Source organism: Scyliorhinus torazame, chromosome 18 (assembly GCF_047496885.1).
Source record: "Scyliorhinus torazame isolate Kashiwa2021f chromosome 18, sScyTor2.1, whole genome shotgun sequence".
Lineage (NCBI taxonomy): Eukaryota > Metazoa > Chordata > Chondrichthyes > Carcharhiniformes > Scyliorhinidae > Scyliorhinus > Scyliorhinus torazame.
This window is the reverse complement of record NC_092724.1, coordinates 132,785,297-132,808,410: the sequence shown is the minus strand read 5'-3', so window position 1 is coordinate 132,808,410 and position 23,114 is coordinate 132,785,297. Positions and strand designations below refer to the sequence as shown.

The following is a 23,114-nucleotide window of genomic DNA, read 5'->3' as shown; positions in this document are numbered from 1 at the left end:
AGCCCCACAATCCTTAAATTCTGTCGCCTGGATCTGTTTTCCAGGTCTTCCATTTTTCCTCGCAGATCCTTGTTAATGTCCATCACCTTCCGCATCTCCTTCCCCATCGAGGCAAGTTGATCACCGTGCTGCAATAACGTCTCCTCCACTTCCTTCAGCGCCTTCCCTTGCTCTCGCACCTCTGCCACTGCGCTCGCCACCTCCGTCCTCACCGGGGAAATCGCCTCCTCCACCAGCGCACTCAAAAGATCCCTCATCTCCTTCCTCACCGTCTCCATGCATTTTGCAAACTGCCGTTTGAATTCCGCAGCCATCACCTTAGTTATTTCTTCAGCCGTAAGCAATGCGGCCTCCCCTGGTGCTCCAGCCTCCATTTTCTTTACTGACCCCACGGTGACCTTTGCACTCCCCGACGGACTTTCAGCCGCTTTTTTCACGGCCGTTTTTTTGCTGGTCTTCGACATTCCCCTCCTCTGTGCTGTCTCCCGACTTTTACTGCCTTCGCTGGCCCTAGGACCGGGTGTTAACCCCCGACAATGCCGTTCCCGAACGGGAGCCCTCCAACGCGCGGCTGCCTCCCGCCCGCCGTCACCGGAAGTCACCTCCAACAGTTAATATTGACACAAATTGCAGTATTCAATACTACCCCACCGCCGCCCCTGAAAGATCAATTTTATTTGTGTGCAGTTGAATGCATTTTTACAGTGGACCTGCCATGCAAATCAGAGGAAACTATGACAATGGCCTTGTATTTTTTAAATAAATTCATTTTTTAAATAAATTCATTTTTTCCAATTGAAATGAAATGAAATGAAATGAAATGAAATCGCTTATTGTCACAAGTAGGCTTCAAATGAAGTTACTGTGAAAAGCCCCGAGTCGCCACATTCTGGCGCCTGTTCGGGGCAATTTAGCGTGGCCAATCCACCTACCCTGCACATCTTTGGGTTGTGGGGGTGAGACCCACGCAGACACTGGGAGAATGTGCAAACTCCACACGGACAGTGACCCAGAGCCGGGATCTAACCTGTGACCTCGGCGCCGTGAGGCAGCTGTGCTAACCACTGCGCCACCGTGCTGCCACTTGGCCTTGTATTTTTGATGCTTAAACTGGATATTCTGTTATTGGTTCCACACGAACCACCGAGGAAGAATATTTTTGTTTTTTAATAAATTTAGTGTACCCAATTCATTTTTTTCTAATTAAGGGGCAATTTAGTGTGGCCAGTCCACCTAACCTGCACATCTTTGGGTTGTGGGGGCAAAACCCATGCAAACACGGGGAGAATGTGCAAACTCCACACGGACAGTGACCCAGAGCCGGGATCGAACCTGGGACCTTGGCGCCGTGAGGCAGCAATGTTAACCACTGCGCCACCTTGCTGCCCACCGAGGAAGAATATTGATGTGTGTCCAGCAAACTGATTGTGACACATGTCATCCGTCTAGTAGCAGAGTTTTATTGTGGGTGAAGTAATTGGCAACTTCTGAAAAATTCAGAGCTTTGAACCTCTCGACTTGTTATGGCTTTGTCCTAGCAACCTCATTAGACTATCTAACTTGGGACATTTTAGGAAGAGGAGGAGCTCAATGTGGAGGAATTTGAAATTCTTGGCTTTTGCCAGTGACTCGCTGACGGAACTAGAAGAGGAGGGACTAAATTAAGGGCGGCCATTGTTTCTGGCATTGTGCTACTGTTTTGTTATTTGCAAAGGAATGCATCTTGGTTCTTTTGCTGCCCTCTGCCGTTGATTCATTATATTCATGGGCTCCGCAATATGCATTTGATCAAACCCGGTTACACAGCAGGGTTCTTTTGAAGCTGTTTTAATGATCATAACAAACCACTGTTGAACATTTTAAAAATTCTTCAAACTGAAAGATTGAGGCAAGAATTTGAAAATGGCCAGAAATATGTTTTTGCAGCTGTTGCATGATCACTAAAACATGTCAAATATATAAGGCACTGTGATGCCAAAAAATAAGCCAATATTGAACAGACATTTGTGCAGGGGATGGGCTCTGCGAGCTGAAATAGTCTTGTTTTTTAAATTGTGTAAACAGTAGAGCACAATGCATCTTATAGGTCCAATTGAAAAAGGAACGAATGAATTGGAGGCACACTTTGCGTGTGCATAGTCAGTTCTTCATCGGGTATAGATGTCAAAGATGTTTCTTGCTGGTCGACCGTCAGATTGCGTGCCACTTTCTGCGTTGATTCTTTTATAAAAATCTGCAGGCGGTGGGCTCAGGGATGGAGATTGTTTTGAAGAAGAAACCATTTGCAGGTTATTCCTTTGTATATTGTGATGTTAATTAAGCAAAGAAACAAACCAGGGACGATGAAACATTTTTGGCACAAATATAAGAAGCTGCAGCCAGCTTGTGTGTATGATGAACATATTTTGATTGTCTATGGGAATTGCACATTGGGATGTTTTTTTTAGTGTTAATTTCCATTTATGTCATGTTTTTGATATTAGTAGAGACGCATTCCGCGAAAGTTTACTGGACTAATTCCAGGAATGGGTGGTTTGTCTTGCGAGGAAATGTTGGAGAAACGTTAGGCTTGTATCCACTAGAGTTTAGAAGAGTAAGGGGTGACTTGATCAAAACCTTTAAGATCCTGAGGGGTATTGACGGGTCTTGATAAGCGGGCTGTGGAGAGGATGTATCCTCTTGTCGGGGAATCTAGAACTAGAAGTCATTGTTTAAAAATAAGGGGTCATTCATTTAAGACCGAGATGAGGAGAAATAATTTTCTCCCGGAGGGTCGTGAGTCTCTTCCTCAAAAGGCAGTGAGTGCAAGCAGTATCTTTGAATAGTTTTAAGGCAGTGCTAGATAGATTCTTGATTTAAAATTAAATAAATTTAGAGTACCCAATTAATTTTTCCCACTTTCAGGGCAATTTATCGTGGCCAATCCACCTACCCTGCACATCTTTGGGTTGTGGGGGCAAAACCTATGCAAACACGGGGAGAACGTGCAAACTCCACATGGACAGTGACCCAGAGCCAGGATCGAACCTGGGGCCTCGGCGCCGTGAGGCAGCAATGCTAACCACTGGATAGTGGGGTTGAGGCTGCAATTAGATCGGCCGTGATCTTATTGCCGCCCCCTGCTCCTAATTTGTACGTTCGTATGTAGAGTGATGCTAAAATTAGTGATTTAAATGGTCCGATGGCACAGTGGTTAGCACTGTTGCCTCACAGCGCCAGAGATCCGGGTTCAATTCCAGCCTTGTGTCACTGTCCATGTGGAATTTGGACGTTCTCCTCATATCTGCTCCGGTTTCCTCCCATAGATGTGCATGTTAAGTAGATTGGCCATGCTAAGTTGCCCTTTAGTGTCAAAAAAGATTAGGTGGGGTTACTGAGTTACGGGGATAGTGTGGAGGCATGGGCCTAGATAGGGTGCTCTTTCAGGGGGTCGATGCAGACTTGATGGGCCAAATGGCCTCTTTCTGCACTGTACTGATTCTATGATTCTATAAAATTACATGTTTTAGAAATTGTCAGCTCTTCAAATGCAACATAAAAGAGGCAGACAGGTCCTCTATTTAATATAGTCCAGGTGGATGATCAAGATAATGTGGCAATATTTGAAGGAAAGCAAGGAATTCATCTAGTAACTGTTAAACCATCATCCCACTACCAACAAAACAAAAAAATGCCGATTAACTGGCCATTTCACAAATGTATGTGGGACATTACAATGTGCCAATGGTTGTCATATTCACTTATTTCAAAGCAATTCCTTCCATATAAAGCACTTCCCAAAGCCCGGAGAAGGTACTATATTAACGGAATTTTTTACTTCCAAGTATGACGTACTTTAACTTCTGCAAACACTTAGTACTGCTTTAGTTTTGAGTAAATCCAAGGATAATTTCTGAGCAAGCTGCAAAGGTATTTTATAGCTATTTTTGGGAACGCTTCTAATTATACGGTTTCTTTTAATATTGCAACTTCAGAGTAACTTACATTGTCTTCCAGTCTTTGGAGTTGATCCGAAAATACAACTTTTCAGCAGCTATATTTGCTCCAGGCTGGGTCTACGAGACTTTGGAGAGGGAAAAATTCCATCAAAACCAACACAAGTAAGTCACCAAGCTTTCCAACTAACAATATCCAGTCATCCGCATTTGTGATATTTATCCTGCATTGTGGATTGCACTGAGAAGGTATTGACCTGTGGACTCCCAGCAGGCAACCATTATTGAACAACTTTATTTACATCTCCCCAACAGGGAGGGCAATGTAACAAAATGCTTTGATCCTGCTGTGTACTAATATACACATTGAAACATAAATTAGTACATGTATATAGTTTGCCACTGTACATTACAACTGAATCAATGTCATAAATCGTGTAAATTAATCAGTTTGACAAATTTGTAGTTACTGCAATCACAAACAAAATATAGATGACTAATACTGAAGTAATTTACATCTTTAAAACGTGCGGCGGAATTCTCTGCGCCAGGAGTCTGCGTGGGTTTCCTCCGGGTGCTCCGGTTTCCTCCCACAGTCCAAAGATGTGCAGGTTAGGTGGATTGGCCATGATAAATTGTCCTTAGTGTCCAAAATTGCCCTTAGTGTTGGGTGGAGGTGTTGACTATGGGTAGGGTGCTCTTTCCAAGAGCCGGTGCAGACTCAATGGGCCGAATGGCCTCCTTCTGCACTGTAAATTCAATGATAATCTATGATTAATCTAGGACAAAGGTTCGGCACAACATCGTGGGCCGAAGGGCCTGTTCTGTGCTGTATTTTTCTATGTTCTAGGAGCTAGGTGCAGACGCCGGGATGAATCTGCAACAGCCTGAATATCTGATTTTGTCTCTTCCCGAAAGCCCTCAATTCTCTTGAGAGAAACATCCTCCACTCATCCACTGGGGGGAGAGGGGGGGGGGGGGGGGGTGGTCCTTCTCGCGCGGTGGGCCGGTCCTTCTCGCTCTGGCGAGTCCCGAGCTTGGCCGCCTCGTGCATCGGCCGGCACAGTCGTTAGTTTGCCTTGTTTTTCTTTGCCTTTATTGTTGACATCAGGCTTGAGCAGACAAAAGCCATGTCCGAGGAGCATGTTTAAACACTAACCCGAAAGGTGGACAAACTATTGTAAACCGTTGGGTTCTTCTGTGAGAAAACCAAACATTCTTTAGCCGTTGTTGGAAGCGAAACATGGAAATTACTGCCTAGTTCATTACCTAGCAAATATTTTTGCAAAGGCGTACCCACAATTTGTATATTTCTTTCTGCAGCACCATTCGTGATATAGTGCTATTGGTGTTTGACTCCATCCCTACTCTGAAATATTTTAAATGTTTATGCTGCTCCAAATCTCTTTCTTCCTTTAAAACAGGAGAAGGTGGAAACGGGAGCGGAGGCAGATATCATAGCCTTCGCCTCGTTGATCGCCCGAAGGCGGATCCTGCTGGGATGGAGAGCAGCCTCTCCACCCAGTGCCCTGGCGTGGCGGGGGGACCTGTTGGAATACTTGACCCTTGAGAGGGTTAAGTTCGAACTGAGGGGAAGCTTGGAGGGGTTCTACAAGTCATGGGCACTATTTATTATGCACTTTCAAGAACTGGATAACTTCGAACATTATTTGTGGGGGGGAGGGGGGCTGTGTAGATTAAGGGTGACTACAGGTAATCCCTGATTCCTTTTTGTCCTTTGTTTATGTAAACATGCGGGCTGATGTTTGGGGGTTGGTGGGCGGATGGGATCGTTGTAATTATGGGGATTGACATATCTTGCTGATTATTGTTTATTGTTGGTGGGTGTAAATGTGGGAGAAAATGTGAAAAAGGAGGAGAATAAAAATATTTTTTAAAAAAAAAACAGGAGAAGGTGAACCAGGAGAGAGCTCAGTCATTCCACTGCAACAATTTTGCCAAAGTTATAAAATTGAATGAGTTCAATATGTTTTTGATGCAATTAAATTCACTCAAAATTTGGGTTCCTCCACATGGTCTCCCTCCATACTTCTTAAATCCTACCTCACCTGTGCTAATATCTCTTTGTGTGAAATTTTGTTCGCGGCTCCCATGGAGTGCCTGAGAATGTTTTATTCCTTTAATGGCGCTCGTTGTTGTTGGGGATGGAATACATTTTGTGACTACGTTGTTCTACTTTGTTCTCTCTCGCTAGGTTTTGGAACTTGTTGACTGAATATTTGCCCATTCACAGCATCTGCACATTGCCCTTTGCCACCTCTTTCTGCCAAGGCTTTGGGAAGAATCTTTACAGGAATGGAAAGGTAAGATTTCAATGAATTGCTCAACAGCACAACCTTAACTCCACCCCTCTCATCACCTCAACCCCCAGATATGCATCCACTTTGGGCCAAGGATATGCAGAGGGACATGTAGTATTGAGAAAGCAGCCCCCCTGCAGAAGGACTTGGACAGGCTAGGAGAGTGGGCCAAGAATTGGCAGATGGAATACAATGTGGAAAAGTGTGAGGTTATGCACTTTGGTAGGACGAATGGAGGCAGAGATTATTTAAAAAATGGCTTAGGAAATCAGAAGCGCAAAGGGATTTAGGTGTCCCATTTCAAGATTCTCTTAAGGTTAACGTGCAGGTTCAGTCGGCAGTCAGGAAGCCAAATGCAATGTTCGCATTCATGACGAGAGGGCTAGAATACAAGAGCAGGGATGTACTTCCGAGGCTGCATAAGGCTCTGTTCACACCCCATTTGGAGTATTGTGAGCAGTTTTGGGCCACATATATAAGGAAGGTTGTGCTGGCCTTGGAAAGGGTTCAGACGAGGTTCACAAGAATGATCCCTGGAATTAAGAGCTTATCCTATAAGGAGCGGTTGGGGACTCTGGGCCTGTAGAGGGCAGTAGAGCGGAGCTGCTGATTGGCTGTTGCGGGGAAAATTTGCATCCGTGCATTGCGGTCACTGCATCCAGAAAGTGTACCTGAGCAAGACACCCTAGGTGTTCTAGGTGTTCTAAACTAGACTGATTATAGAAAAATGTAGGAGCAATAGGGTGGTTGTGATGGGAGATTTTAACTTCCCCAACTTTGAATGGGACTCATGTAGTGTTGGAGGCGTAGATGGAGCAGAAATTGTAAGGAGCATCCAGGAGAGTTTTTTAGAGCAGTATGTAAATAGTCCAACTCGGGAAGGGACCATACTGGACCTGGTATTGGGGAATGATCCCGGCCAGGTGGTTGAAGTTTCAGTTGGTGATTACTTTGGGAATAGCGATCACAATTCCGTAAGTTTTAGAATACTCATGGACAAAGACGAGAGCGGTCCTAAAGGAAGAGTGCTAAATTGGGGAAAGGCCAAGTATAACGAAATTCGGCAGGAGCTAGGGAATGTGGATTGGGAGCAGCTGTTTAAGGGTAAATCCACATTTGAAATGTGGGAGTCTTTTAAGGAAAGGTTGATTAGAGTGCAGGACAGACATGTCCCTGTGAAAATGAGGGATAGAAATGGCAAGATTAGGGAACCATGAATGACGCGTGGAATTGTGAGACTAGCTAAAATGAAAAAGGAAGCATAAAGAAGAACTAGGCTACTTAAAACTGATGAAGCTTTGGAGGAATATCGGGAAAGTAGGACAAATATCAAACGCGCAATAAAGAGGGCTAAAAGGGGTCATGAAATATCTTTGGCTAACAGGGTTAAGGAAAATCCCAAAGCCTTTTATTCGTATATAAGGAGCAAGAGGGTAACTAGAGAAAGGATTGGCCCACTCAAAGACAAAAGAGGGAATTTATGCATGGAGTCAGAGGAAATGGGTGAGATTCTTAATGAGTACTTTACATCGGTATCCACCGAGGAGAGGGACGTGACGGATGTTGAGGTTAGGGATGGATGTTTAAATACTCTAGGTCAAGTCGGCATAAGGAAGGGGGAAGTTTTGGGTATTCTAAAAGGCATTAAGGTGGACAAGTCCCCAGGTCCGGATGAAATCTATCCCAGGTTACTAAGGGAAGCGAAGGACAAAATAGCTGGGGCCTTAACAGATATCTTTGCAGCATCCTTGAGCAGGGGTGAGGTCCCGGAGGACTGGAGAATTGCTAATGTTGTCCCTTTGTTTAAGAAGGGTAGCAGGGATAATCCAGGGAATTATAGACCTGTGAGCTTGACGTCAGTGGTAGGCAAACTGTTGGAGAAGATACTGAGGGATAGGATCTATTCACATTTGGAAGAAAATAGACTTATCAGTGATAGGCAGCATCGTTTTGTGCAGGGAAGGCCATGTCTTACAAACCTAATAGAATTCTTTGAGGAAGTGACAAAGTTAATTGATGAGGGAAGGGCTGTAGATGTCATATACATGGACTTCAGTGAGGCGTTTGATAAAGTTTCCCATGGCAGGTTGATGGAAAAAGTGAAGTTGTATGTGGTTCAGGGTGTACTAGCTAGATGGATAAAGAACTGGCTGGGCAACAGGCGACAGAGAGTAGTGGTGGAAGGGAGTGTCTCAAAATGGAGAAAGGTGACTAGTGGTGTTCCACAGGGATCCGTGCTCGGACCACTGTTGTTTGTGATATATATAAATGATCTGGACGAAGGTACAGGTGGTCTGATTAGCAAGTTTGCAGATGATACTAAGGTTGGTGGAGTTGCAGATAGTGAGGAGGACTGTCAGAGAATACAGCAAAATATAGATAGATTGGAGAGTTGGGCAGAGAAATGGCAGATGGAGTTCAATCCAGGCAAATGCGTGGTGATGCATTTTGGAAGATCTAATTCAAGAGCGGACTATACGGTCAATGGAAGAGTCCTGGGGAAAATTGATGTACAGAGAGATCTGGAAGTTCAGGTCCATTGTACCCTGAAGGTGGCAACGCAGGTTGATAGAGTGGTCAAGAAGGCATACAGCATGCTTGCCTTCATCGGACGGGGTATTGAGTACAAGATTCGGCAGGTCATGTTACAGTTGTATAGGACTTTGGTTAGGCCACATTTGGAATACTGCGTGCTGTTCTGGCCGCCACATTACCAGAAGGATGTGGATGCTTTAGAGAGGGTGCAGAGGAGGTTCACCAGGATGTTGCCTGGTATGGAGGGTGCTAGCTATGAAGAAAGTTTGAGTAGATTAGGATTGTTTTCGTTGGAAAGACGGAGGTTGAGGGGGGACCTGATTGAGGTCTACAAAATTATGAGAGGTATGGACAGGGTGGTTAGCAACAAGCTTTTTCCAAGAGTGTGGGTGTCAATTACAAGGGGCCACGATTTCAAACTGAGAGGGGGAAAGTTTAAGGGAGATGTGCGTGGAAATCTTTTTACGCAGAGAGTGGTGGGTGCCTGGAACACTTTGCCAGTGGAGGTGGTAGAGGCGGGCACGATAGCATCATTAAAGAGGCATCTAGACAGATATATGAATGGGCGGGGAACAGAGGGAAGTAGATCCTTGGAAAATAGGCGACAGGTTTAGATAACGGATCTGGATCGGCGCAGGCTGGGAGGGCCGAAGGGCCTGTTCCTGTGCTGTAGTTTTCTTTGTTCTTTGTTCTTTTGTACCCATTGGAGTTTAGAAGGATGAGGGGGGGATCTTATTGAAACTTACAGGATACTGAGAGGCCTAAATAGAATGGACGTGGAGAGGATATTTCCACTAGTATGAAAAACTAGAATACGAGGGCACAGCCTCAGACTGAATCCTTTGAAACTGAGATTTGGAGGGATTTCTTCAGCCAGAGGGTGGTGAATCTGTAGAACTCATTGCCGCAGAAGGCTGTGGAGGCCAAGTCACTGAGTGTCTTTAAGACAGAGATAGATAGGTTCTTGATCATTCAGGGGAACGGGGTTATGGGGACAGGGAAGGAGAATGGTGATGAGAAACAAATCAACCAGGATTGAATGGCGGAGCAGACACAATGGGCCGAATGGCCTAATTCTGCAGCTATGTCTTATGGTCTTATTGGCCTTTGAATTTAATAGCACTGACTTGTACATCATGATCACTCAGCCAATCATCATCAAGCCCAGATTTATTTAATTGTTTTTCTGAGGTTCAGGACTATCATTGCAAGCACGATGTGAGGTACAGGCCGCCTCATCACCTTTTATCAGCTGTTCAGGTTCTGAGAATTTTTAATCAATCCCGATTAACCATGAGGAATCAACTTTCGTAATTTGATTGCCACATTGGATAACCGACCAACACAGCCTGCTAACTGGGCCTTTCCATATCTTTATGGCTCTCTCTTCTGTGCCATGGGTGGTATGGTAGTGGTTAGCACAGTTGCTTCACAGCTCCAGGGTCCCAGGTTCAATTCCCAGCTTGGGTCACTGTCTGTACGGAGTCTGCATGTTCTCCCCGTGTCTGCGTGGGTTTCCGCCGGGTGCTCTGGTTTCCTCCCACAGTCCAAAGATGTGCAGGTTAGGTGGATTGGCCATGATAAATTGCCTTAGTGTCCAAAAAGGTTAGGTGGGGTTACTGGGTTATGGGGATAGGGTGGAGGTATGGGCTTAGGTAGGGTGCTCTTTCCAGGGGCTGGTGCAGACTCGAGCCGAATGGCCTCCTGCACTGTAAATTCTATGATTCTATGGACGGCATGGTAGCACAGTGGTTAGCACTGTTGCTTCACAGTGCCAGGGTCCCAGGTTCGATTCAAGGCTTGGGTCACTGTCGGTGTGGAGTCTGCACGTTCTCCCTGTGTCTGCATGAGTTTCCTCCGGGTGCTCCGGTTTCCTCCCACAAGTCCCGAAAGACGTGCTTGTTAGGTAATTTGGACTCTGAATTCTCCCTCTGTGTACCCGAACAGGTGCTGGAACGTGGCGACTAGGGGCTTTTTACAGTAACTTCATTGCAGTGTTAATGCAAGCCTACGTGTGACAAGAACAAAGATTACAGTAGAGATTATTATAATACACCGTAACCCCAGAATTAAAGTCTATCTCGGATGGTCTCATACGATACCTTCGAGCTCTCCGATAATTTTCTCCGTGATCTTAGCCTTGATGAAAACTCCTCTTCTCTCTGCACGTGAAGCCCCACCAGGGCAGGGGGATTATTACTCACCACCGAAGGAAATTGGGGCTTCCTCTCATGGACTAAATGATTGGGACTATACCCTCCAACCAGCTGAAGGAAATCCATGCCAGCGCAGTTGCCAGCTTGTAGTTTGGTTGATCTGCTAAAATTCTATGCAACGTTTCATCAATCACCACGTGATTCCTTTTAGGGTCCATTGCTGGAAGCACTTTTAAGCTGCAGTGTTGACCTTCGCACATGTCTCTAAATTCGCCATCAGCAAGTTTCCCCGATTGTCAGTCAGAAATTTTAGTTGGTGCTCTCAGCCCAGCCTTTATCCATGACTCCATAACTTTAGCTACAATATACACTTTTGTCTTTACCATGTTATGTTAAATGACTTTGTCCCGTGCCTTTAGATCAATGGCAACTACCTCTTTAAATTCATGTTGCAGTGATTAAAATAAATCAGCCCACAAGTTAAAATTGCCAGCAGTTGGAGTGGGTTTTGCTGGAATGGCAGAGTCAGTGAAGAGTCTGGATATCTCTCTCAGAACGCACAGTGAGGGTGTGGCTACATTTGCGCTGTGAAGCACGAAGGAACTAACAGTAGTTTGGAGCGTGCAATGGAACGTGATGGTATCCTCTAATACTTCTTACATATTTCACGTCTTTCATCAATCTCTGAGTCTTGCACACTCCTCATCAGCTTTCTTTATCAGTTCTGGTCACCTCATTTTAGGAAGGATGTGGAAGCTTTGGAAAAGGTGCAAAGAAGATTTACCAGGATGTTACCTGGAATGGAGAGTAGGTCTTACGAGGAAAGGTTGAGGGTGCTAGGCCTTTTCTCATTAGAGCGGAGAAGGATGAGGGGCGACTTTATAGAGGTTTATAAGATGATCAGGGGAATAGATAGAGTAGACAGTCAGAGACTTTTTCCCCGAGTGGAACAAACCATTACAAGGGGACATAAATTTAAGGTGAAAGGTGGCAGATATAGGAGGGATATCAGAGGTAGGTTCTTTACCCAGAGAGTAGTGGGGGCATGGAATGCACTGCCTGTGGAAGTAGTTGAGTCGGAAACATTAGGGACCTTCAAGCAGCTATTGGATAGGTACATGGATTACGGTAAAATGATATAGTGTAGATTTATTAGTTCTTAAGGGCAGCTCGGTAGCATTGTGGATAGCACAATTGCTTCACAGATCCAGGGTCCCAGGTTCGATTCCGGCTTGGGTCACTGTCTGTGCGGAGTCTGCACGTCCTCCCCGTGTCTGTGTGGGTTTCCTCCGGGTGCTCCGGTTTCCTCCCACAGTCCAAAGATGTGCAGGGTAGGTGGATTGGCCATGATAAATTGCCCTTAGTGTCCAGAATTGCCCTTGGTGTTGGGTGGAGGTGTTGAGTTTGGGTGGGGTGCTCTTTCCAAGAGCCGGTGCAGACTCAGGGGGCCGAATGGCCTCCTTCTGCACTGTAAATTCAATGATAATCTATGATTAATCTAGGACAAAGGTTCGGCACAACATCGTGGGCCGAAGGGCCTGTTCTGTGCTGTATTTTCTATGTTCTATGTTTATCCGTTAGCAGAATTCTTAACCTTTAACAAGGAGGGCGAGCAAATTGCGCAGCTTTAAGACAATTGTTTTTTTTTCTCTTTCATTCTTATCACCTGGTGCCATTAATATTTCTCCAACATTCAGATTAGAAACATCAGATTATGTTAAGGTGACGCAATAATGTCCAGATTTGGCCAACTGACTTTCCAAAAATACATGCTTGAACATGCTCCATATCCAGTTTCACCTGTGTATTTTCATGCAAGGCTTACTTAACAGCATTACAAATGTAGAGCGTCTAACTCCACAATCTATCACCAGGGTCAATAAGTGTCTCCGAATACTCAAAAGGACAAATGATCAGTAAAATAAACAAATTAAAGAGGGGTGACAGACCTGGTGGGTCACTGTAACATAAAGTCAACATTTGAATGGAAACTTAACTAAACAAAACTAAAGTATCATTCCCGGGAGTGATGATGCACCGCAGCCCCTGCGGGGCCTACTGGTCGGGGAAGGCCGAACGCCTTGTGGTGGACACCAACGTGCTCCATCTCCAAGGCCATCCCACGGTGAACGTAGCCATGAGTGTCTCTGTATACATTTTTAATGTATTAAACAAAATGGACAGGGGATTATAACCCTTGGTGCAACACTAACTAAAACAAAATAGCACCAGAAACTTAGCTAACTAAGCCAAAATGTCATTACCAGGGGTGATGATGCCCCCCAGCCCACCAGTCACAGAAGGTCTGAAGCATGCTGATGGACACCACTTCTTCTTCAGAGCCACCTGGCCTCGAATATAACCATGAGTGTCTCTTTGGATAATGATTTGTGATATTATGAATGCCTTCCCACCTAGGCACTTAACCTTAATTCAGACAATTAACACACTGTTCTTGCTTACGAGCTTCTTTGATGTTGTATACATCCATACAGGCGAGTCATGAGAACCTTATTACATTCCTGACTTGAGTCTTGGGATGCTGGAGAAATCTGAGGGGTCAGGAAGCGAGCCACCATTCAGAGGCTGAAGTCTTGTCCTGCTCTTGTAGCCACTGTATTGACCTGGCTGGTCCAGTTCATCTTCTCGTCAGTGATGACCATCCTGCCCCTGTAGATGGTGAGAGATTTGTTGATAATCTTACTTCACTAAGCAGAACTAAAAGTTTGATGGGTTGGAGGTAGGGAATATGGAGGTGGTCATTTGTGTGGGTGTTATCCCAGGCCTCTATTTATTCAGGCCCTGTTGTAGACTAGCTCAGGTTGCATAATTATTAGAGGAACGGCGAATAGAGCTGAATACAGTATAATTGTCATTGAACAGCCTCACTAACAACTCCTGACCTAATCATGGAAGGAATTTCTCTATAAAACAACTGAGGATGAATGTCTCAGGATGTTTGTCTGAGGAACTCTTGCATGCAATGTCCTAGAGATGCAATGATTAGCTTCCAACAATCATGACCATCTCCATATGTCTTGGGTAAGACACTAACAACTGGAAGGTTTTCCCCTTCGCTCTGACTGACCTATACTGAACTAAGTGCTGCCCGGAGAACAATTATTCTCGCTGTTCCTGTCATTTGTATAGAATCCTTGACACTGCACTGAAGCTAGTTCTGTTTAAGGACTGATGCTGCATTTCAATACCAAAATAACATTTGTGAGTTTATTCATGTTAGTGTAAAATAAATGTCCTGTGACTCCATGTAATATTACACTTAAAAAGATATTGGACATAGGTTTTTAATTTAATTGTGAATCTCTTCTTAATGACTATCTTCAATGCTGATTTGTAAACAATCTCCTGCAAACTCCAATTAGCACAGAGTGGGGCTCTTAACACCACTGGGTATAAATGCTCTGTGAGCATAAATACCTATTCAGCGCTCAGCAATAAAGCCATGCTCACTTTCTGACCATTTGGAGCATCAGATGCTTTAGCATTGTAGCTAACTGAATATTCCTAATGCTTCATGTGTAAAACAATTATTATCTCTTCCCCTCCTCCTTGTCTTCCCCCCCTCGCACCATCACTCAAATTGGACCTGGTCACCAACAGTTACAGCGGAATTAATATCCAGGTCCAATAACAAAATGCGGCAATCAGCACAAGATTTGAGCTTTACTGTTTCCAGTTTTCAAGTGCATTCAGACTGATCTCATTCTCCCGGCACCTGTTTATATCAAAGGCATTGCGGAGCCGGGAGGAGACAAGAGAGCGAGAAAGGGCAAGACAGAGCGGAGCAGGGAGGATAAAAGAGTGCGAGAAAGAATGAGAGCAGAGCCGGGAGAATAAAGGAGCACGAGGAAGAGCGAGACTGGGAGCGGAGCTGGGAAAGTAAAAGAGGGTTAGAAAGACTGGGACGGGGAGCGTAGCCAGGAGGATAAAAGAACGCGAGAAAGAGCGAGACCAAGAGTGGAGTCAGGAGGATAAAAGAACACAGGAAGGAGTGAGACCGAGAGTGAGTGCCGGCTTGGAGTTTGGAGCTTCTGAGGTGACGTCAGGATTCAAAAGTGATGCAGGGCAAGTGAAAACAGCTGATTGGGTGAGTACGGTCGAGTAAATATTGACTAATTTTATCACTTCTAGTTTGTAAGGGCTATATTCTGCAGTAATGAATACCAGGAAAGAAGGACTCTGGAGTAATTGGTATTATTTGATCTTAAATATGTTTCAAAAGGTTTAATTTAAAGGGGTATGTCATGTCAGGAGAGCTCAAAGCCATGCTGTGCCTCTCCTCTATTTTGGAAGCCGGGAACATTTCCAGTGCCCGGGGCTAGCATGTTGCAGGAAGAGTCTGAAGCTGCAGCTCCTGAAAACCTGGGTTTCGGAGCTGGAGAGGCGGCTGAGGACAATGTGGACCAAGGAGCTGGTCATCGACTTCAGGAAGCGTAGCTTTAGGTTCCTGGAAGTCACCAGTCTGTCCTGGTCCACTCACGTTGATGCAACAGTCAGGAAAGCCCAACAATGTCTCTACTTCCTACGGAAGCTAAAGAAATTTGACATGTCTGCATCGACTCTCACAAACGTCTACAGATGTGCCATAGGGAGCATCCTATCCGGCTGCATCACAGCTTAGTATGATAACTGCTCGGCCCAAGATCGCAAGAAACTGCAGAGTGCGGTGAACTCAGCCCAATGCATCACACAAGCTTGCCACCCTCCCATTGATTCTGTCTACACCTCCCGCTGCCTCAGGAAGGCAGACGGCATTATCAGCGACCCCTCCCACCCAGGCTTTGCCCTCTTCCAGACCCTTCCATCAGGCAGAGGGTGCAGAAGTCTGAAGACCCGCACATCCAGACATAGGAACAGCTTCTTCCCCTCAGCGACTAGACTCCTCAATGACCCTCCCTCGGACTGATCTGTTCCCTGTAAGGACACTATTCACGACGCCCTATGCTGCTCTTGCTCACGTATTGCTTGTTTGCCCCTTGTTCCGCACTGTAACCAATCACTGTTTGTTGATGTACTATTTGTCAATGTACTATGTCGACTATTCTTTTGTCTACTATGTATGTACTGTGTACGTTGCCTTGGCTGCAGGAAAATACTTTTCACTGTACTTCGGTACATGTAACAATAAATATCAATCAATCAATCAATCATGGAAAGCACATAGAGAGAGGTGGTTACACTGCAGGCTAAGATTCCATCGGCAGGCAGGGGAATGGGTGACTACCAGGCAGAGCAAGAGGACCAGGCAGGCAGTGTGGGAATCTGTGGCCATTCCAATGCAAAATAGATATACCGCTTTGGATACTGTTGGGGGACGGGAATGACCTCTGAGGGGACAGCAGCAACAGTCAAATCCGTTGCACCATGGTTGGCTCTGCTGCACAGGGGAGAAGTATAAAGTGCAGGAATGCAATAGTTATGGGGATTCAATTGTAAAGAGGAATAGATGGGCATTTCTGTGGCCGCAAATAAGACTCCAGGATGGTATGTTGCCTCCCTAGTGCTAGGGTCAAGGATGTCTCAGAGCGGCTACAGGATATTCTGGAAGGGGCGGGTGAACAGCTAGTAGTTGTGGTACACATTGGTACAAACAACATAGGTTAAAAAAGGAATGAGGTTCTAAAAGCAGAATATAGGGAGTTAGGAAGTAAAGTAGGACCTCAAAGGTAGTCACCTCAGGATTATTACCAGTGTCACACGCTAGTTAGAGCAGAAATAACAGGATATAACTGGTGACTATGTGCCTGAAGAGATTGTGCAAGGAGGAGGGTTTCCGATTCCTGGGACATTGGGACTGGTTCTGCGGGAGGTGGGACCAGTACAAACTGGATGGGTTACACCTGGGCATGATCGGCATTGATGTTCTGGGGAGAGTATTTGCTAGAGTGGTTGGAGAAAAATTAAAATAGGGGGATGGGAACCTTTGCAAGGAGTCAGAGGAGGAAGAAACATGGGCAAGAACAAAAGACAGAAGGGTATAAGAAAAGTGATGGGCAGAGGAAACAAGGGCTAGAATCAAACAGGGCCACAGTGCAAAATAGTGGGAATTAATCGCGCAAATAGATGTAAATGGGTATGCTAAGGTCGGGATTGTGGAGACATGGTTGCAGGGTGACCAGGGATAGGAACCAAACATCCAGAGGTATTCCAGTATTTAGGATAGACAAACAAAATGTAAAAGGTGGTGGGGTTGCATTGCTGGTTAAAGTGGAAATTAGCGCAATAGTGAGGAAGAATATTTTCCCCGACATTGTGGAACCTGGATGCGTAGAGCTGGGCCATAAAACATTAGTGGGGTTGTATATTGACCCCCCAAACTGTGGTGATGATGTTGGGAATGGCATTAAACAGGATATTAGAGAAGGATGCAATAAAGGAACATCTGTAATCATGCGTGACTTTAATCTGCTCATATGGATGGGCAAATCAAATTAGTAACAACAAAACGGAGGAGGAATTCCTGGAGTGTATACTGAATGGTTTTCTGGACTAATATGTTGAGGAACCAACTAGAGAACAGGCCATCTGAGGGTATTATGTAATGAGAAAGGAATAATTGGCAATCTAGTTGTACAAGGCCCCTTTAGATTGAGTGACCATAATATGATCAGATTCCTCATCAAGATGGAGAGTGACCTGGTTGATTCTGAGACAAGGATCCTGAATCCAAATTAAGGAAACTACAATAGTATGAGGCGCGAGTTGGTTATGATGGATTGGGGAACATTACTTAAAGGGACAACAGTGGATAGGCAATGGCCTCAGGTGCTTGGGTGACTTGCAACAATTGTTCATTCCTATCTGGCACAAAAATAAAACTGGAAAGGTGGCCAAACCATGGCCTACAAGGGAAATTAGAGATAGTATTAGATCCAAGGAAGATGCATACCAATTGGCCAGTAGACCTGAAGATTGGGAGCAGTTTAGAATTCAGCAAAGGAGGACAAAGGGATTGATTAAAAAGGGGAAAATAGAGTATGAGAGTAAGCTTGCAGGAGCCATAAAACTGACTGTAAAAGCTTCTATAGGTATGTGAAGAGAAAAAGATTGGCGGAGACAAATGTCCGTTTAAAATGGGGAACAAAGAAATTGCTGATCAAATAAATACATGCTTTGGTCTGTCTTCACAGAGGAGGGCACTAATAATGTACCAGAAATGTTGTGGAACACAGGGTTAGTGAGAGGGAGAAACTGTAGGAAATCCTTATTAATAGGGTAATAGTGTTGGGGAAAATGTATGGGATTGAAGGCTGATAAATCTCTAGGGCCTGATAATCAACACCCTGGAGTACTTAAGGAAGTGGTCCTATAAATAGTGGATATATTGGTGGTCATCTTCCAAGATTCTATAAAATCTGGAACAGTTCCTACAGATGAGGGTATCGTAGAATCATGGAATTTACAGTGCAAAAGGAGGCCATTTGGCCCATCGAGTCTGCACTGGCTCTTGGAAAGAGCCCCCACTTAAGCCCACATCTCCACCCTATCCCTGTAACCCAGTAACCTCAGCTAATCTTTTTTTTGGACACTAAGGGCAATTAGGCATGGCCCATCCACCTAACCTGCACATCTTTGGACTGTGGGAGGAAACTGGAGCACCCGGAGGAAACCCACGCACACACGGGGAGAACGTGCAGACTCCGCACAGACAGTGACCCAAGCTGGGAATCGAACCTGGGACCCTGGAGCTGTGAAGTAACTATGCTAACCACTGTGCTACCATGCTGCCCACTAATGTAACGCCACTATTTTAAAGAGGAGGCAAAGAAAAAACAAGGAATTATAGACCAATCAGCCTGACGTTGGTCATGGGGAAAATGCTAGAGTGCATTATAAAAGATTTTATGGTAGAGCACTTGGAAAACAGTGGCAGGATCGGACAGAGTCAGCATGGATTGACGAAATGGAAGTCATGTTCGACAAATCTACTGAAATTCTTTGAGGATGTAACTAGCAGAGTTGACAAGGGGGAGTTGATGGACGTGGTTTATTTCAACTTTCAGAAGGCTTTTGTCAAGGTCGCACATGAGATTTGCGTATAAAATTAAAGCACGTGGGACTAGGGGTATTGTATTGAGATGGATAGAAAACTGGTTGGCAGACAGGAAACAAAGAATAGGAATAAATGCTTCTACTTTCAAATGGCAGGCAGTGACTAATGGGGTATCGCAGGGTTCAGTGCTGATTTCTCAGCTCTTCGCAATGTATATTAATGATTTAGATGAGGGAAATAAATGTAATATCACCAAATTTGCAGATGATACAACGCTGGGTGGGAGGGTGAGCTCTGAGGAGAATGGGCTGTGAGGAGGATGCAGAGATGCTTCAGTGTGATTTGGACAAGTTGAGTGGGCAAGGGCATGGCAAATGCAGTATACTGTGGATGAATGTGAGGTTGCCCACAAAAATAGGAAGGCAGATTATCTGAATGGCTATGGATTGAGAGGGGAATATGCCACGAGACCTGGGTGCACTTGTATGCCAGTTGCTGAAAGTAAGAATGTAGGTACAGCAGGCGGTGAAGAAGGTAAATGGTATGTTGGCCTTCAGAGTGAAAGTATTCAAGTCAGCAGCAGGGACGTCTTGCTGCATTTGTACATGACCTTGGTGAGACCTGTTCTGGGCCAGGGTTTAGAAAACTCCAAAGTGTATCATGGAGTTCACCTGACCTACAATGTTTATTGAATTTGGCTAGGATGAGCACAAGAGCCTGTCTTTCAGGTATTATTCAACAGAGTTCTTAGGCGCTTTTAATCAAAAAACAAGCTTTATTCTCCAAATTTAGTTAACGTTTGTATAAACACACAGCAAGAATTTTTATCAACTACAATCATAAAGACCCCACACAGCTACAGTAATCTATGTTTCACCCTTAATGAATTCCCACTTAACTGTTCCAATTCAATAACAAAATCCAAGAATGCACACGGCATTCTCACTGGTATAAGACTGTTATTGATTCTCTGTTCCCCTTTTCAAACAGTAGGTTTGAATTCCTTCCGGAAAGCAATTATCTCTTTTCAGTTATCAAGCAGTCTGGAAACAGCTTTTAAAATGAAGATAGAGAGACACTTCTTTCAACCTGTGCAGTTCAAGACCAGTCCAAACTCAAAGTGAAAGTAAAAACTCAGGGCCACAGCCCAGCTCCACCCACACAATGACACAATGTGGGGCAGCACGGTAGCATAGTGGTTAGCAATATGGCTTCACAGCGCCAGGGTCGCAGGTTTGATTCCCGCTTGGGTCACCGTCTGCACGTTCTCCCCGTGCCTGCATGGGTTTCCGCCGGGTGCCCGCTCCGGTTTACCCCCAGTCCAAAGATGTGCAGGTTAGGTGGATTGGCCATGATAAATTGCCCTTAGGTTAGATGGGGTTGCTGGATTACGGGGATAGGGTGGAAGTGTGGGCTTAAGTAGGGTGCTCTTTCCAAGAGCCAGTGCAGACTCGATGGGCCGAATGGCCTCCTTCTGCACTGTAAAATTCTATGATAAAATTCTATGACATCACCGAAACCATGTGATAAGACAAAACATTTCTGAAAGGGACACTCCCATGACAGACCCCAATTGGAATATTGTGTGCAGTTTTGGCTTCCTTGTCTGAGGAATGATGTACTTGCTGAAGAGGGAGTGCAGCAAAGGTTTACCAGATTGATTCCCTGCATGAAGTGACTGGCGTATGAGGAGAGATTGAGTCGGTTAGGATTTTATTCACTGGATTTCAGAAGAATATGGGGGTATCTCATAGAAACCTATAAAATTCTAACAGGACTAGACAGTAGATCAGGAAAGATGTTCCCGATGGCAGGAGAATCCAGAACCAGTGGTCACAGTCTAAGGCTATGGGATAAACTTTATTAGAGTCGGGCCCACTGGCTGGGGTGGTGTGTGGTGTGATGTGATGTTGTTGGGATTTCCCTGGGGTATGATTATCTGGGGAATGGAGGGTCTGCAGTTTGGGGGGAGACCCCTATGTTGGGCATGATCTGGGTGTTTAATATAGTTACGCTGAAGTTAGTTAGAAATGGTTTTACCTCTTCAAATTCTTTCAGAGTAACGATTAATGTAAAACTGGCAGAACCATCCAAAATTAGTGATTTAAATTACTTTCTCGGATGGGTCCTAGCACAGTGTAATTTTCCAGGGACATTTGGTGCTTCTCCACAATTGCTGCTTCAACCTTTACCTGGGAACTTCTGAGAGGTATTCCTCAGCACACATTTGGGGTACCCCCCCCCCCACCCCACCCCCACCCCACTCCCCCACCCCCTCCCCACCCAATCCAACGCCGGGGAGCCAGGAAGTTACAGGCCTCCAATCTTCGAGTTTGGATAACATAATAAAGGGTCAGTGCAAAGAATTGGAACCCTTAGGCCACAAGCTTGTAGTTCTCAGTCCTCGCTCCCCATCATTTTTTATCCATATGTTCACTTCAGACACTCTCAAAAATGCAGTGGTGCGAGTGCTGCGAAACAATATCTGAGTAATTCAATAACTGAGATCTAAGCAACTGAGATCTTCTCTACGTCGCTAACTCTGTGATGTTTGATGCACTGAATTTGCTCGGTTTGTGGCCTGATTTTGACCTTCAGACAGCATCATGTTAGAAGAATAACCTTTAAGCAGCTACAGTCTCCAGCTCAGTGGCAGCACTCTCACCTTTCGGGTAGAAATTTGTGGATTCAAGATCCACTCCAGAGGTTTAAACACAGTAATCTAGGCTGACACTCAGTGTAGTACTTACTGAACAAGTCAGACGAGACATTAAAGCCTTCTGCCCTCTCCATTGGATGTTTAACCATCACGTGGCATCACCTCAAAGAAGAGGAGACGATCTCTCCCTCGTGTCCTGGTCAATATGTATCACTCAGCCAATGTCGCTAAAGCGGATCATCTGCTCCTGGAGAAAGTGGCTTGTGCTTTGCTGTGCTCAAAATAGTTGGCGACATGTAGCACAGTGGTTAGCACTGTTGCTTTGCAACGGCAGGTAATTTGGATATTCTGAATTCCCCCTCTGTACCCGAACGGGCACTGGAATGTGGTGACTAGGGGCTTTTCAACATTGCAGTGTTGATGTAAGCCTACTTGTGACAATAAAGGTTATTATTTGTGGTTGCCATTTTTGTTTGCACGACAACAGTGATTACTCATCAAATATATTTAGTTGGGCTGCAAAGTGCATTGAGACATTCTGAGCTGGTGAAAGGCGCTATACAAATTCAATGTTGAACTTTTTTCATGGCACGTGTCATGGATACGTTCTTGGAAATTCAGGATTTTGATGCTAAACTGTTGATATTTTTGATTGATCCCTTGGAGAACGGGTTCATACTCTGAGATGGCTGGGAATGCAGCAAGTTGGTCATTTATGATATTTTATATTCTGGGTGCCATCAGTAGAAATTGAAATCTGCCTAACGTTTCCTGCCAGTAGCCTGTAGCGTGTTTGTGAATCCAGCTCCTGTTAATTACCAGCACTGTGGTGTTGCTTCCTGCAGGTGGAAGCTCCTGGAAATTGGCTTAACCTCAGCGCACAGGAAATTCAGCCTTTGTTTTCAGACCAGCAGCTGGATCCAGCCAGTAGTTGCGTGAGGACCCATGGCTGTTCAGAAGATGCCTGGAATGGGGGATGCTGTCTATTGATTGAGGGGTTAATCCCTGCTACCAGATCAAATGTGTCCGTGAGGTCAGTGTGTGTATAAGTATTTATTATATTCTTCATTCTTTAACACGGCCCGTCCCCCCCACCAACAATCTAAGCTCAGGTTTACCTCTTGAGAAACACCGCTCCATTCAATGTGGCTTCCCAATGTTTACGGGGACATCTTGTGAGCTGCTGGGCACCATTCAGCCAGAGTTACAGCGCTGCCAGTTTCTCTGTCACTCAACAAATACTTCTTTGAAAAACAAACCCAGTTTGCAAAACTGTCTCCCCTGAGTTTCCTTTGTAAAATGCACCAAGTGTCCTTGAGCATTCATTCTGCCAATACTAACTTCCCCATAACTCAAACAAAATTATTGGATTTTCACCTAATTTAATGACAGTAACAGATTGGAGCTCTGTTTATCATCGCACATGTTTCTAACTATCTCTCATTTTTCTTGTAACTTTGCCAGTACAATATCTATCTTAAAATGGTTAGTGCT

General features: G+C 44.9%; 1 protein-coding gene across 1 annotated transcript in view; it reads left to right on the top strand.

Annotated features, from left to right (window-relative positions):
* Positions 1–23,114, top strand: part of engase (endo-beta-N-acetylglucosaminidase) — a 64,828-nt gene that overhangs the window by 22,391 nt on the left and 19,323 nt on the right. Inside the window, exons 8-10 of the mRNA XM_072483400.1 lie at positions 3,997–4,100; positions 6,151–6,259; positions 22,466–22,653. Of these exons, the coding sequence (XP_072339501.1) occupies positions 3,997–4,100; positions 6,151–6,259; positions 22,466–22,653 (401 nt within the window). The remainder of the gene's footprint in view (positions 1–3,996; positions 4,101–6,150; positions 6,260–22,465; positions 22,654–23,114) is intronic.